At 38.0% G+C, this 16,702-nt stretch overlaps 1 protein-coding gene across 3 annotated transcripts in view; it reads right to left on the reverse strand.

Moving 5' to 3' along the window:
- The window catches only part of LOC113428880 (sodium- and chloride-dependent betaine transporter-like), an 81,917-nt gene that overhangs the window by 17,137 nt on the left and 48,078 nt on the right, over positions 1-16,702 (reverse strand). For all 3 annotated transcript variants that reach the window (XM_087968574.1, XM_087968575.1, XM_087968576.1), the window contains exons 7-12: positions 10,741-10,875; positions 6,237-6,340; positions 4,945-5,069; positions 4,342-4,454; positions 3,326-3,463; positions 1,070-1,172 (exon numbers count right to left, since the gene is read on the reverse strand). In XM_087968574.1, coding sequence (XP_087824700.1) covers positions 1,070-1,172; positions 3,326-3,463; positions 4,342-4,454; positions 4,945-5,069; positions 6,237-6,340; positions 10,741-10,875 — 718 coding nt within the window. The remainder of the gene's footprint in view (positions 1-1,069; positions 1,173-3,325; positions 3,464-4,341; positions 4,455-4,944; positions 5,070-6,236; positions 6,341-10,740; positions 10,876-16,702) is intronic.

Consider the following 16,702-nt stretch of genomic DNA (forward strand, 5'->3'; position numbering starts at 1 on the left):
TTATATGAAGAATAGAATAGAATAGAATAGAATAGAATAGAATAGAATAGAATAGAATAGAATAGAATAGAATAGAATAGAATAGAATAACAGAGTTGGAAGGAACCTTGGAGGTCTTCTAGTCCAACCCCCTGCTTAGGCAGGAAACCCTATACCATTTCAGATAAATAGTTATCCAATATCTTCTTAAAAACTTCCAGTGATAAGTCATGTTGTGGTGGCTGTATTTAAAAGAGGAAAATAACTGCAGTACTTAATTCAGATTAAAACATGCATTCTTGAACTGCATATATACCCAGTTTAATCTAGTGGTTAAGACATCAGGTTAGAAACTGGGAGACTGTGAATTGTAGTACCACCTTAAGCATGAAAGCTGGCTGGGTAATTTTTAGGCCAGTCACTCTCTCTCAGCCCAGTCCAGCTCACAAGTTGTTGCCTTGGGAAAAAAGGAGAAGGAAGGGGTAGTATGTATGTTCACTTTGAGTTATTTGTAAAAATAATAAAGGGGAGATATAAATAAATAATAATAATAAAAAAGTAGCCCATCGGACTCTATGTTGGGACTCTCGAGTAGATTGAAGCAAAAATTTGACTCTTCCCTCTTTTTATTTTATTTTTTATTTTTCTTTCTTGTTTGGGGGAGCGGGGAGATAATAGTTTAGGATTTGGAACAGTTTTGTCCAAATGTCTGCCTTAACCCTTGTTGTTGTTTAAAGTGTGATGAAAAAATTATGCATCAGAAGCAGGCAGGAGTTGTGTTTGTCTAATGTATGAACTGAAAAATGTATGCACCAGAAGATTTATCCCACTAAAAGAATTGGAATAGGCATTGTTAAATGAGAGGTAAAAGGTGAGATGCAAAAAGACTGACCAAAAGAGAAAGAAATAACGTCTGCTTGGACCTGCTGCCTTTTGGGTATGTTGGATTACAATTCTCAGAATTCCCAGGCATGCAATTGAGCCATGCAGTCTTGACACATCTAGTTCTACTGTGTCAAACATGTCTTCATTCTCAAAAGGAGCCCTGGGCATGAAACATTGCCTGCATGTAATTGGAGGCCTTACATACCGTAAACCCACGCAATGCAGATGACTTCAAAGATGGCAAGAAAGAGAAGGCACGTTCCACTGGCTGCATAATAATCAAACAGCTGGAATATGTACATCCCGCCCTACAAGAACCACAAAGCAAAAGGGTCAGAACCCAAAGCAACAAACATTAAACCATTCATTTAACGACTACTTTAAGTTATGGCAGCACTGGGGAAAAACATTTATCACACTTAGAACCATTGCAGTATCCCCGTGGATACAAATTTCTGTCCTCTCCAGCCCAAATTAACATTTAGGAAACGTTAGCCAGATTTGGAGGACACAAATGGCAAAGCTTTGTGGTTGCCATTCTGATTGTCTCCAGGTCTATAGTTCTGAGTTGGAATTTGAGCTGAGACACCAGCAACAAGGAAACAAAGCATTCTGGCTGGAAGTGCAATTGGCCTACAGCATACTGAGGAAAACCAGCTGCCAAAACCCTTCCAGAACTCAGAGCTGGTGTTGACTGAGCAAATATCTCTGAGGAAATGATGAATTAACAGTCCAGGAAAAAAAATAGTGGGTGTTATAACTTTTGATTGAAGGAGACATAATCCCATTAGAAAGCTGTACTGGTTCAAGATTATTTTTCAAATGCAGTGTTTGAAAACCTGTCATTCCCACCCCTTTCAAGATTCTGATGGACTTCAGGTCCTACTCTCAGGTCAGAGGGTTGAATTGTAACCAATGACAGCGAGTAGACAAAGGCCTTTTGGAGCTGTCCAGGGTTGAAAAGCTATCTCAATCTTCTTGCTTTCTTCTCTATGCCACTTCGCTTTCTCCTGTGGATAAGTGATGCCCCTCCTTGGTCTCACACAAATTCAGTAAGCATTCTTGGTATTTTTGAAGCTTAATTGGTTGGTGCAGCTGTGTGATAGAGAGCTGAGGATAATTATTTAGCCTATTGAATTATTAATGATTGCTTCCTTAGGATTAATGTCATGTTTCTGTTGATTTTATAACAGATGCTATTAGCATCCATTTACACACTTAAAACTTATGGGGCAGCTTTCCTCTCCTCTCCACTTCTCTTTTTCTCTTCTTCTCCTGTTATCATGGCTTCATGGCATCCCCTTTAGCTCTTTCTCCTATATAACCTAGCATAAGAGTAAGAAATCAGGATAATAGATCTCATATCTTTGTAGCTGTCTCCATACCCACTATTACTCCTTCATTAAAACATTCCTTCATGTCCAGGATAATGAATCTCATTACCTGCACAAGGATCTTCTCTATTTGGTTATGAACAATTGATCATTAAAGTTCCATTTCCAAGTTTCAATTAAAAATAATACCACAATAATACTGATAATTACAATACCACAATATACTGATATAGACATTCTGCAACTTAAACCCACTGTACTATCTTCAGTAAGTACCTAAGAAGGAAGCAAAGTAGCACACTTGTTACTTGAGTAGCAATCAGAAAGGAATTAACCATTCAGTTTGATTAATTGGGGGGATTAACTGGGGAGACAAGAATGCCATATTTTTTTAAAAAAATCCTGTTCATGTGTTGAACAAGTTCAAACTGTAACTGTGCACATGTGATGCTTCCATACATTGTATGCATATCTATTAGCAAGAGTATATCTTTCCTCCCTCCCTCCCTCCTTCCTCTTTCTTTCTTTCTTTCTTTCTTTCTTTCTTTCTTTCTTTCTTTCTTTCTTTCTTTCTTTCTTTCTCTTCCTTCTTTCTTTCTCTCTCTTTCTTTCTTTCTTCCTTTCTTATCAATCAAGTTTTGAAACAGTTCATATCCTTCATAGATGGACAGAATGGACTTTCTTTTATACCATCTTTCTTTTATCACCTTTCCTCCTCACCTTTCTAAAATTTTCATTTTTAGAACTTGGAGGAAAGGTGATAAAAGAAAGACGGCATATTATGTGTGACCTTCTAGATGTTGGATTGCAAGAGTCAGTATTCCTAAATACTGGCTATGTTGCCTTGGGCAATTACAACCCAAGAACATCTGAAGTAGCATCACTTTTAAAAGAAAGCACAACATGGGATAGTAATTTCTTGGAATAGTTGCCTGAAAACAGGGAAGAATGCTGGGGGAAGGGAAGAGAAGAGAACATATGTAAATAGAATGCATTTTGTGACCTCATGATGATTTGAGTAGCTTAATCATATGGGCTGAAGTGTTGCAGGATAGTTGCTAGTATCACAGTAATAGCATGTTGTTTGCAGTTGTCCATTTTCCTCCCCACTGACCTCCACTTCTCACCTCTGTGACCAGCAGCAAGCCAATGAGATAGCAGATCACAGCAATGCCCAGGATCAGCAGCTCCCTACGTCCTTTCTTACGGAAGACTTCCGGGAACAAGTCAACAATGGCAGTCACTAAGCTCTCAACACAGACAAACTAGAGAAGAAAGTATGTCAGAAGACAGTTGTCAGAAAGCTGCTGGCTCTCAATCTGTTTAACTTTCTCCTTCTCTTTCCTTTTCTTTCTTTGCTAGCTCTCAGCTTCCTGTAGCAATTTTAGCACATGGGCATTTCTCAACACATCCTGCATTAGGCTTGTGATTTATTGCTACATGTCAGAGATTTTCCCATCATTCACAACACACTCATACCCAGATGAGTTTTAAGAATTCTTCCTACATGCACATGATCCCTGAACAGTTCGTATGAACTCTATGGTAGCAGAAACTGTAAGTTTTGCCTATGGAGGGCTTCTAATACTTAGGATTTTTCTATAAAAAATCTGTTAAAATTCAGAGTCTGTATAAAGAACTCTGCTGGACAATCCAAGAGCCTCAAGAACAACATTTAGCTAAAAGGATCAATGGTCAACACAAAACCATCCACTGGTATCATTATGCACCTGGTGGCCATGTGTATTATACATGGATATATGAGTAAATCCATTGCTAACTTCTTACTTCTTTCTTAAAAGTGACTTGAGAAAAAACATTTGATTTTGCAGAAGAAAAGGTGAAAGAATCCATGACAAGAGAGCTTACATCTGCATTTGTATTACAAACAATCTGTGCATCTTAGTTGCATCAGATCAAATGCATCAGATTAGTTGTATCAGATCCTGCTCTCCCAAGTTGTATAATCAATTAATGCTGGGCATCATTTATTCATGGGGCTCCTTTCTTTCCAAAAAATGAAACTGTATTTCTTCTGCAAGATACATTACATACAAAGGTAAACAAATATTCTACATTCTACAAATTAAATGGAGTTAAGAATACATTAGAGTGTCACTGTTTTTAAAAAAAATAATCGTACTTGACTGTCCAGCCCCAAGAAGATCAACATAAGGAAGAACAAACAGGCCCACAGCTGGGATACAGGCATCATGGTTACTGCTTTGGGATAAGCAATAAATGCTAGGCCAGGACCTATCAATCAAACAAAAAGAAGCAAAGCAATGTTCTATTAGCTTAAGGTAAGGCACCAGTATCCCTTCAACAGTTATCAGATCACAGTTCCTGTTAAAACTTTATCCCACTGGACATGATGATTGGAGTTGAATTGGGAATTCATGCAAAGAACGCCAGTTTTCAGCTTCTGCATCATCAAACATGCTTACTGGATTAAGATAGACAAATACACAGTTATCAGCGGCTACCTGTGTTTTCTAATCTAGTCCCTTCTGGGTATGGGAGACAAAACCAGATAAGCATGGAGAACATCAACAAAATCAGACACATGTGAGTTTCTCTATCCATCTTGTAGAGCAAGGGTCTCCAACCTTGGCAACTTTAAGCCTGGAGGATTTCAACTCCCAGAATTCCCCAGCCAGCTCCCAATTCCTATGGCTCCCTATTCCTAAAATGCAGACCATAATTTATATTTAGCTATCTCCTTATGCAGCCATCAGCTCCTTACCTGATTCAGCCACTTTTGAAATGGGGATACCTTGTTCCTGTGCCATGAAGCCCAAGACAGAGAAGATGGCAAAGCCCGCCACAAAGCTTGTGGCACTGTTCAGGAAACAAAGCATGAAGGAATCTCTGTGGAACATTCCAGAGAGAGAGAGACAGAAATTGTTGTCATTGGATGGTGTTAAAGATATTGACAGAGTATGCAAGCTGTTCCAAGTAAAGCTACCTTTCACAATTGACTGATGGTGAATTTGTCAATGCTTTTTAACAGATAACAGATAATCAGAGTTGGAAGGGACCTTGTAAGTCATCTAATCCAACCCCCCACCCAAGCAGGAGACCTTACACCATTTCTGACAAATGGCAGTCCAATCTCTTCTTGAAAGTCTCAAGTGGTAGCTGATCATGTTCAAGAGTTGTTCCAGTTGTTTTGGGATTACTCCCAAAGCACCTATGACTATTGGTACTACCTTTGCTTTCTTTTGTCACAGTTGTTTTACCTCTATTTACATGTTTATTTGTTCATTCTTAATTATTGTTATTTTTTTTGGCTTTACTCCCCTTTATTGTTTTTGGAAAGTATTATTTGAGTAAGTTGTTATACCATTATTTGAACAAAAAGTCTACATGTCAGATAACTTGCTGGTCTTCATTGTAAAGTATTGTAACAATGAAGACTCCAATTTAGTCCACAATATCTCCACACAAAAAAAAACTTGAGCTTCCAATTAGATTAAAGTAGATATTTTAAGCTAAATGGAAAAATATGATTCAATATAAGGAAGTTCCATGTGTGTGCATTTGTATGTAAGCATATGAGAGTCAGGGAAAGTCCATAGACACACACACACATATGTGTCCTTAACGTATATTTTCTTAGAAATATTGATAATTGAACTAGAAGAAATCCATGCAAGGAATGCAAACATAAAATCATGTCTTGTTGTTAGAATATCTTTACAGAACATATAAAATATATTAAAGGATATTACACACATAGATTAGAGATAAATATAGATATCTCTCTCTCTTTGTGTGTGTGCGTGCGCGCATGTTTATGTGTCTATATATCTATATTTACAGAAGTGAGTTGTTATATGAAGCAGGCAGCAGTACAGAAGATGAACTGCAATGATTTGAACCATCCCTGGAAGATCCTGCATTCCAGAAGAATTATCAGACTACAGGGAAATATATATTAAAGAATCCAATGGCTTACAAACACAGGTGGTCAACTCACAATGACTGATACTACAAAACTCTAAAAGTCTGCAGAAATTAAAAGTGGTGTTTTACCTGTAACAATTGTTGTTATATTTGTTGTAGCTGCCAAGAGCTGTCAAGCATCCTTGGCATATGGCATATGAAAAGAAGATCTGAGTGCCTGCATCCATCCATACCTGAAACAAGAAAAGGACAATGATTTTACAGTCGGGAAGTAGATCATCAAGAGGAACATGTTAACAGGCAATGCCAACCCCAAGAAAATAGTTGGAGAAAAAGTTGAAGTGGTAACAGAGGTCCTTGGTTGAAAAATTCACACATATTGTAGCTGTATCCACAAAATAGAGAAGAATGTCCTACATTACATATTAAAATATAGATGCATCACACTGAAAAAAATACATATTGCTGAATTCATGTGCTTTTCTAGAAGTACCATATGGATGTGAAAGTGGAACCATAAGAAAGACTTAATGTATGAAAATTGATGCCTTTGAATCCTGGTGCTGGAAAATCTGTTGAGAATACTTTGGACTGTCTTTGAAGAGAACAAATAATTCAATATTAGATGAAATAAAACCAGACTGCTCACTAGAATCATTAATAATGAAGCTAAAGCTTAAAAATTGTGCATATGCAATGCAAAGGCAAGAGTAACTACTGTAGTGAAGATCCCAAGACTTAGAAAAATTCAATGGAAAAGTCAATGGAGAAAAGAAGTCAACAGAAGATTGCTCCTATCACTGATGACACAAGCAGGAACTTACAAGAACTCAGAGAAGCAGTTATATTGGACCATGAAGAGTTGGAAGTGATGGAACGACTGATCAAATCAAAGGGTGTATCACTGAAAAATTCACAAATGTTGTACATGTATAAATCAAAATCTAAAGCCTTTTATATCAATGTGAAAATAACTTACTTTGGAAGTCTCCACAAAAGATCCTGAATAAATTTCTCTCACTCAGATTTTTTTATCTTTAATACAATAAGTTTTTAGCCTTTGTACTCCTTGTAGTAGTGCAAAGTCTAAGGATGGTGCAGGAGACAACACAAAGGCAACAACCTTTTCCAAACTGGTGGGTTGAAAAGCTACAGGACTTCCATAATTGAAGTAGCCATTTTTCACATTGTCCAGAAAATATGGGAGCTGAAGTCCAACACATCACATGGAAAATATTGAATTGCAGAAGAAATAAATAACTGCATTCTCATGAACACACACATTCTTGAAATATCCAACAGAGGCTCTGAATAGTCTGAAACTAGAATATCCAAAAGGCTGCCTCTCTAATGTAAACTTTCCTTTGTACTCAATCAATATTATATTTTCTAGGTTTAGCTGTGTCATTCCAGTGTCAGAAGTCCAGCAAGTGAATGTGTGAGATGATAAAATACCCAACAATAACAAAAATAAAACCAGCAAAACTAACACTTTTGTTATTGTTTTAACATTTACAAATATTAATTTGTATTGATATTACAAATATTATTTTTGTAAACTGCCTTATGATATCTCTAAGAATTAAATATAAATTTAACGGGTAATAATAATATTTGGCAGACTGATGCCCTACCAAAAAGTCTTGGATGGCACTTAGAAAATCTATGCATTGACAAAATTTCCATCTGTCAATTGCAAAAGGCCACATTGCTTGGATCCACATATATTCTACACCAATACATCACAACATCCTAGGTTCTTGGAAAGAACTTGATACATATGAAAGCAATACCAGCTAAAGAACTGGCAGCAATGGTTTCACACTGTTGTATATATAATAATAACAAGCAACCATTTATATATTTGAGGACTACTTCATTTGAATGTGTGTACTGGTTTTGGTTGGTTGGTTGGTAGACTTTTTTTTTTAACTTTTAGCTTGATCTAGATTTATAAGTATTTTATTATTTTATTTGTTTTAATATTTATAAATTTAATAAATGTATATGCTGCCCAACTCTCCAATAGGTTAACTCTAGGGAGATGGGAGGCATCTTCTGCTTGTGGTTAATTATCTTTTGGCATGAGTCAAAAAGTCACCCCAAACTCATTATGTGACTCAAAAAGAAAGTAAAAGTTTTCTTGATAATAAGGGATAAAAACATGATCAGCTGAACCTTCCTCAATTCAAAATGAGCAGTGAAACACAAATTGCATCCAATTTAAAGTAAATTGTAGCAAAGTAAATTTAAAGACATAGAGTTCTGTCTGCACCCTAAGAAATCTTTTGCTGGGTTTCTCTTGCTAGGAACACCAGTCCCTTGGGGGAAATTTTGATATTTGACATGAGAAACTTGAACCAGTTCCCAGTAAATTGGAAGAAACATTATCTTTCTCTTGCCTAATCAGTTTCAATTAGGACATGGCAAAACCATCTGTCAGATGTTGAATATTTAATAGAAGAAACAGCAGCGCTGTGCCTTAACTGGCAGTGACAAGTATGTCCATACCTGTGTGCATCCTTCAGTAAAGCTGGAACTGCTTTTTAGGAAAGGTCCTTTGCCTTTACAATGGTATGCTTGTGTCAGCTTTGGAAGCCATATTTTACTTAGAAGCTTCCACGCTGCCACATCTTGGTCCCTGGGAATTTGGGAGGGGGGATTTCAGAGAGGTGGAAGTTTAGACATAACAACATTCTTCTTCTAAAGTCAAGGACAAGTTATCCTGCACCTGGAAAGGAGTGGTTAGAGGAATGTCTCCAGTTGGGACAATGTGTGATTGGACCATGTGATGAACTGGTGGGTGCAGGGGATGGGTTTTGATTTTCAATTATGAAGGGAAAACCCGGAACTCTCAGATTCGGTTTTCCCAGATGTGCCAATATGACTTCTCTAATAAATTCTTACTTGGGTAAACTTTGTTTCTGAGTGCTGAATGAGTTGGAGAGTTTCATTGGAACGCTGACAGCTTGGACTTTGTCTTTCAAAAATTAGGTTTTCCCTAAGTCACAGGTGTTCAACTCACTGCATCATGTTGCCGTCAATTGATGTTTCGCAACAGTTTTCCCCTTTCTGGAGCTGGGATGGGCGTGGCCTGCATGTGATGCATCAGGCCCGTGGGCTGCCAGTTTGATGCCCCTGCCCTAAGTAACTAAAACTGCTTTTGTCTAAGGTCTAGCAACACACAGCACAGATGAGCAATAACAAGCACAGTAGTCCAACAGGATATGTACATCCAGGTTGGAGAGGTGCTCTAAAATACAGCACGTGGAAACACTGTTCATGCTAGCTGGGTTTGCTAGAAATTGGAATTCAGCCATACCTCCAGGACCGCAAGTTCTCTGCCTCTAGTAACAAGCCCTGTTCAGAGATTCCTACTTCCATCCCTCTCTCCTTATTGCACAATGTCTCTGAAGGATTCTCCAGGCCAGCTCTCTTCTGTTTTATATGGGCTGTTAGGTGGGCAACTATGGTGGTGGCTTTGAAATACCTTTTCTGTGATGATGTGCCTAGTAACCTCATTTATTTGTTTGGATTTTTTTCATTAGACTTCCATGGTACACTGTGACTGTTGGATGGCTTCGAAGATTACAAAACATATATTGAAGAATTGCTAGTGCCCAGGTTGAATGTTTCCAAGTTATTCAGCGTGCTACCATGGGAGAGTTCTTAATGTATGTGTTGCAATTTTCTCCAACGTAGCAATTTCCAGATGCATCAGACCATAATGCTCATCATCTCCAGCTACCAGCACAACAATGGCTAGGGACAACAGGTGTTTAAGCCAGTGCACCTTAGAGGACCAACCCAAAAGGGAAAGTGATAGATGGTATTTTATGCTTTTATGTGCATTTTGTTTGACTGGATTTATTAGGTCATGCTTAAGATGTTATATTACTGACAATCCCTCAGGTAAGCAGTTAAGAATAAGCATGTCAAATAAATCCTTCAAAGATTTCTTTTCAAGCAAATGGTGCAATCATCCAGAAAATAATTTGTTGTAACAGGAATGAGCATGCAATCATCCACAGGGGTCTGCTAGAATTCTCTTGAAAGATTCTTCTGTTTAAACATCAAATTTTAAAAATGAATACTTGGAAAAATTGTATGCAAAACCGATGTATCTTAGGAAAATATGTATACAGGATAGGCACAAAATACACACGTCAGACAAAAAAAATCAATACAAATTATCCTGTGTGAATGTTTGCATAAGTTTGTAGATGATGCAAAACTTTGAGAGAAAGGAGTAACACTAAATAAATGACAATAACTAAATGCAGATGAGTCCATGCTCCTTATATTAGTTAGATAGGAGCTCTGATCCTCTGAAATTCATCTGCTCTTATTTCATAGAGCTCTGAGGACAACAAAAATCATTTTGATCTGGCCAATAAAAGGTCATCATTTCTTTAAAGCAACCACATATTTTTCCAGGTCGTTGTACAAGCCTGAAAAATGCCTCTACTTTAAAAGTCACTTAGCTTTAATGATGTGATTTAATAAAGCTGCAGTAACACTTTTGGGATTGTACAGGAGCACTGTGTCCATGAAAAGTTGGAAGCACATTTGCCAAGTCCATTTGAAATGTGCACGATCTGCCTATTGAAATGCAATAGAAGTTACAACTCACCTGAGGATCAGCCAATCTGGAAATGTCTGGGTTTAAGTAGAATATAATTCCATCTAAAGCCCCAGGGAGTGTGACTCCTCGAATTAGCAGCACGATCAACATTAGGTAAGGGAAAGTGGCAGTGAAGTAGACTACCTGGGAATAGAACAGAAGAAGCTTCAGAGATCATTAAAACTAGTGAATAACCAAGACCCCTGATCTTCAGAGCTATTAACAGACCCTGACCAGGGCAGACAACCTCTGACCCCAAATCTATATGAGGACTTTCAACCCATTGCTTCAGCTCAAGGGGCCTGACCACAACTTCAGAAGAAAAAATGCCAACCACCCACACTGCTGGATGGATGCAAAAAAAAATGTAGGGAAAGACCTAAAATACAGATAGCATCAATTAAAAAAGAAAACTCTTATCCCTTGAATTGGGGGGGGGGAGAAATCCTAGCCCCAGGGGTGGGCTGCTACTGGTAGTTCCGGTGATCAGTTGGCTTCTCCCACCCGCCCCTTCCCTAGTCTGTCCTATATTCCCATGTTTTGCAGCTCAGCGGATTTGCGTGGCACGGTGGATTGCCGCAAAAATCAGCTGTTGTATTCACCGGGGCTGCGGTAGAAGGTGAGTTTTAGAGCTGAAAATGGGCGGTTTTCAAACGCTTCACGCAAATCGCACGCTTACCGAACTGGTTGTTACACTGGTTGAATCCCACCACTGCCTCACCCCATGTCATGCATATGATTTGGATTCAGTTACTCTGCAATATCACATTACCCTTAGCAGGTTGATCCTAAAAGGCAGATATTATTCACCACTTGTCAACGTTCCAACTGACGAACCCAACCAAAGCAAGCACAGTCGAGACCTTCCAATCTCTGAATGCAAAACTTTATTGAGTACATCATTTTGGCACTGATGAAGGGAAAACCAGATCTATCTAATTCCCATGCAAACCCACATAATGACAGTATAGATTTCTCCCTCCCCCCTATTAGTGCAGGTCACATTGTCTAATTGAGTGTCATTTTATTGTTATGAGAAAAAGTCTCTGGTCTTGGCAAACACCTGCCAAAGTGCCCTTGGCTCTCATAGCTTGTCTTCTTGAAGTCTGGAGCCTGCATCCATCTCACCCTTGCCTCCCCCCTGGTTCTTTGGCAAGTTGAGAAGCAATAATGGTTGCAACAGCATAAGTGCGCTTCGAACTTGACACCACTTTAATATCTTCATTGTCAGTTTTCAGGCTGGTTATTCTATCTGTTGTCAATAGTTTGGTCTCCTTTGTGTATTTAATTTTACTCCCTTTTCTCATTGTGCTGCTTTACTTTATTACTAGAGGGTGCAGGGCATCTGCATTTTTGGCTATTAAAGCAATGTCATCAGCATAGAGTAGGCCAGATTATTGATATTTCTTCCCGCAATTTTAAAACCATGCTCATTTTTTCCCAAGTCCACTTCCTTTCATAAATATTCAGAATATAGGTTGAATAATTAAAGGGAGAATATGCAGACTTGCCTCACACCTTTAGTAACTTGGAATCAGTCCATCTTACCATATTCTGTTCATACTGTGTCTTCCTGACTTGTGTATAGGTTTCTCATGAGGACAATGGTTCTGGTTTTTTTTTTACACACAACTGAATGTGATCCACACAATTAATGGCCTTTTTATAATCAGTGAAGCACACAATGGCTTTTTTTTTTGTATTCTTTGGCTTTCTCAGTTATCCAGTTGCATTAGAAATAACAAGCCACATTATTCTGTCTTTTCTAAAGCCACTTTCAACATCTGTCATCTCTTTTTCCATGTAAGGCTTGAATCTGTTTTGGATTATCCTATTATTTTCTAATATGTGATATTAAGAATATTATTAACACTCTGTTAAGTCTCCCTTTTTTGATATTGGAATGTAGATTGACCTCTTTCAATCTGTTAGCCAATATGTCATCTTCCAAATTTGTTGGCATAGCTTTTTAGAACATTTATTATTCCTTCTTCTATTGCTTGCCATGTTTCTATGAGCAGAATGGGACAACTTGCTGAGGCCAATGCGCCGTGGCCAACTTGTCGTGGCCAACTCACCACAGCCAACTCACCACTGTCAACTTGCTGCAAGACAACTCACCATGGCCAATCCATTGCAGGACAACTTCCCATGGGACAATTGAACAATTCAGTTCCTCCTTTTGCATCCTTTCTTTAATGATACTAGCCCCCCATTTCTTTGATATTAGTATAACTCTTGTCTTGCAGCAAGTAATCCCATGGTGAGTTAGCCATGCATAGTTGTCTCTTGGCAAGTTGGTGGCAGCTTGTGTGGGCAAGAGATGAAGACACTTGCCTCAGAGGTGAGGTTCAGAGTTCAAACTTAGGCAGTGGAAAATGTTTCTCTATTAAGGCGCAAAGAAAAAATATCTGCTGTGAACTCTGCATAGGAGTCAGGAAGAACATCCGGCCAGTAAACTCTTAGCTCCATTCAGTCACCCCAACTCCACTTTTAATCCATAAAGGGATTAAAGGGATGTTAAAAGAAAAAAGAAAAAGAATTCAGACACTTGTCAAGCAATGTGCTTCATCAGCCCTTTCCTCTCCACCCACTTTGACTCTGGTCTCTGCTCAAAGGGCATTTGCAGATTTGCATAAGAAGAAGGAAGGAATAAAAGGAATTAATAGCAGTACTTCAGTGCATATTTATTTATTTATTTATTTGATTTGCCAATTGTTTACAAGATAATAAGTATAAGTGTATACATAGTTGTGAATACATGAAATGGGTACATATAAGAAAAATAAAAGAATAAGAGAAACAATAGGACAGGGACGGTAGGCACGTTGGTGCGCTTATAGCACGCCCCCTACAGACCTCTTAGGAAAGGGGTGAGGTCAATAGTAGACAGTCTAAGGTTAAAGTTTTTGGGGTTTGGGGAAGAAACTACAGAGTCGGGTAGAGTATTCCAGACATTGACCACTCTATTGCTGAAGTCGTATTTCCTGCAATCAAGTTTGGTGCGGTTTACTTTGAGTTTGTATCTATTGTGTGCTCTTGTGTTGTTATGGTTGAAGCTGAAGTATTCACTGACAGGTAGGACATTGCAATGTATGATTTTATATACCATGCTTAAGTCAGACCGAAGACGGCGTAATTCAAGGTTTTCTAGTTCTAGAATTTCAAGTCTGGTGGCATAAGGTATTCTACAACAAGTAGAGGAGTGGAGAACTCTTCTTGTGAAATATTTCTGGACTTTCTCAATTGTGCTAATATCAGATACGTAATGTGGGTTTCAGACTGATGAACTGTATTCGAGTATTGGTCTAGCAAATGTTTTGTATGCTCTGGTTAGTAGTGTGATATTACCAGAGAAAAAGCTACGTAGGATTAGGTTAACAACTCTTAATGCCTTTTTGGCTATGTAGTTGCAGTGGGCTCTAGCACTTAGATCATTAGAGGTGAGTATTCCAAGGTCCTTTACAGAGCTTGGGTCATCAACAAGTTCTTGACTATTCAGCTTGTATTTTATTTTCTGATTTTTTTTGCCAATATGTAAGACAGAGCATTTATTTGTTGAGATTTGAAGTTGCCATTTGTTTGACCATTCTGATACATAGTCAAGATCTTTTTGTAGGGTAGCAGTATTGTCTGTGGTATTGAACAGCTTTACATCATCAGCGAAGAGAACGCAATTGCTCTTGATATGATCACAGAGGTCGTTTATGTAGAGTATGAAGAGAGTTGGTCCTAGAACACTGCCTTGGGGGACACCACTATTGACAGGTACTGGATTTGATAGGACGCTCCCGATTTTGACCATTTGTTGTCTGTTTGACAGGAATGCTTCTATCCAGTTATTCAGTTGTCCAGAGATACCATAGGATTTTATTTTTAGGAGTAGTTTGTCGTGTACCACTGAATCAAAGGCTTTACAGAAGTCTATGTAGATTGCGTCTATTGCTTTGCCCTGGTCGAGTTGTGTCGTCCATATGTTTTTGCAGTGTAAGAGTTGTAGATTACAGGATAGTTTTTTTCTGAAACCAAATTGTTTATTGGAGAGTAGGTTATTTGTCTCTAAGTGGAGGATGATGGATTGGTTAATAATAGATTCCATGACTTTACAGGTGACGCAGCATAAGGAGATTGGCCTGTAATTTTCAACTAGGCTTGGGTCTCCCTTTTTGAAGATGGGGATGACTGTGGCTTGTGACCATAGGTTAGGCAAGGAGCTGGTCCTGAAATATTTTTCAAAGATTATGCTTAGAGGTTTGGCTATGGCAGTGGATAGCTTTCTTAAGAAGTAGGCACATATTCCATCCGGTCCAATAGATAGAGATGGTTTTAGATTGCGTAGTGATTTTTCAACATTGTCTTCTGTGAAATCGATATGTATTAGATCATTATTGTTATCTGTGGTACGGCTAGGAAATACTGGGCATGATCCATTGCTGTTTACAAATACTGAGCCGAAGAATGTGTTAAAGATGTTGGCTTTAATGGTGTCGTCGTTGCAGTCTTTACCATCAGGTAAATTTGTAAATATGGCACATTTCAAATAATAAACAAATGAATGAATGAATGAATGAATGAATGAATGAATGTTGCCATGTGAAGATCTCTCTTTGTCTTTCCAAAAGAAATAGCACAACCTACTTTAAATTATGGTTGTGTAGCAGCTTGGGTTTCCCGGCCTACAACAAGAGCAGGATGGAACTGACAGAATGGTGAAATGTTCAATGTTGTAACAGCAGTACATGATACAAGTACATTTTGAAATCCAAATACTGATCTCTGTGTTCTCCTGGAATCAATAAAAGTGTGTTCTTTTCCCTGAATAGTATTCATTTGCATTTTCTTAATTCAGTGTAACTTTAATGCAATGCTAATTTAATCAAACAGACACTTTTTATTACCACTGGATCCTATAATGTAAGTAGCCAAGTGGGAATATACTTATGTGTTTTGGCTTTCAGTTAAGGAATATCAGTTAAGCTCTTGAATTTGCTTTGTCTGATTTATATTTCTCATTTCTATCCTGGCAAATACCAATGTGTCTAACAAAAAATGTTAAATGAAATCAAATATTAAAAATTTAAAAACACAGATGAATATGAATAATAATGTAATAATTAACAGTTGGGAAAGAGATGTGTCTTTACAGGGGCTGTTTTTAAACTGGGAAAGTGGAGACCCAATGCAACTTCCAAGAAATGTGTGTCATAATCAGGGGGGCAAATGCAAGAGAAGAATAGAATAGAATAGAATAGAATAGAATAGAATAGAATAGAATAGAATAGAATAGAATAGAATAGAATAGAATAGAATAACAGAGTTGGAACTTGGAAGGGACCTTGGAGATCTTCTAGTCCAACCCCCTGCCTACGCAGGAAACCCTACACCACTACTGTATCTCCTGCTTGCCAAAATGATAGGCCTCTAGCAATGATGGGAGTACTGTCAAAAAGGAGAGTCTTTTAATAATCAGATACTTTCCTAACTGCAAATGTGCTCCTAACCGTTCATAGCTTTAAAAATTAATACCAACAATTTTAATTATGCCTAGGATTTGGCAACCAATGCCATTAGGGATTGGTTAGCAGTGTAGCTTTGCATTTTACAGCAACTGCAACTTCCACATACTTTTCAAGGATAGACCCATTTGATCCCCATGCAGTCAAAGCATGAACAAATATTGCCAAAGCCAACAAGTTCAGATCCAGTTTCCTATTTATGTATAACACCTCTCTCTTATCCAGAGGTAATGTCAGCTTGTTTTCCTCATCTAGCCCATTATTAACTTAGGCAACATTCAAAAGTATGAATTAACCTCTGATGTTCCATAGAACACCAAGGTTGATAGTCTAAAGATTAAACAATAGTTTCCCAACAAGAACTATTTTCCCTTCTTAAACTATTTTCCCTCTAAAAAGGGTCCCAACAGGAAAGAAAGAAATTATTGTTAACAATGTTCCTCAAACCCAGTCTC

This window comes from Notechis scutatus, chromosome 6 (genome assembly GCF_049901735.1).
Source record: "Notechis scutatus isolate UNSWTSFEM ecotype Mainland chromosome 6, rNotScu1.2, whole genome shotgun sequence".
NCBI lineage: Eukaryota > Metazoa > Chordata > Lepidosauria > Squamata > Elapidae > Notechis > Notechis scutatus.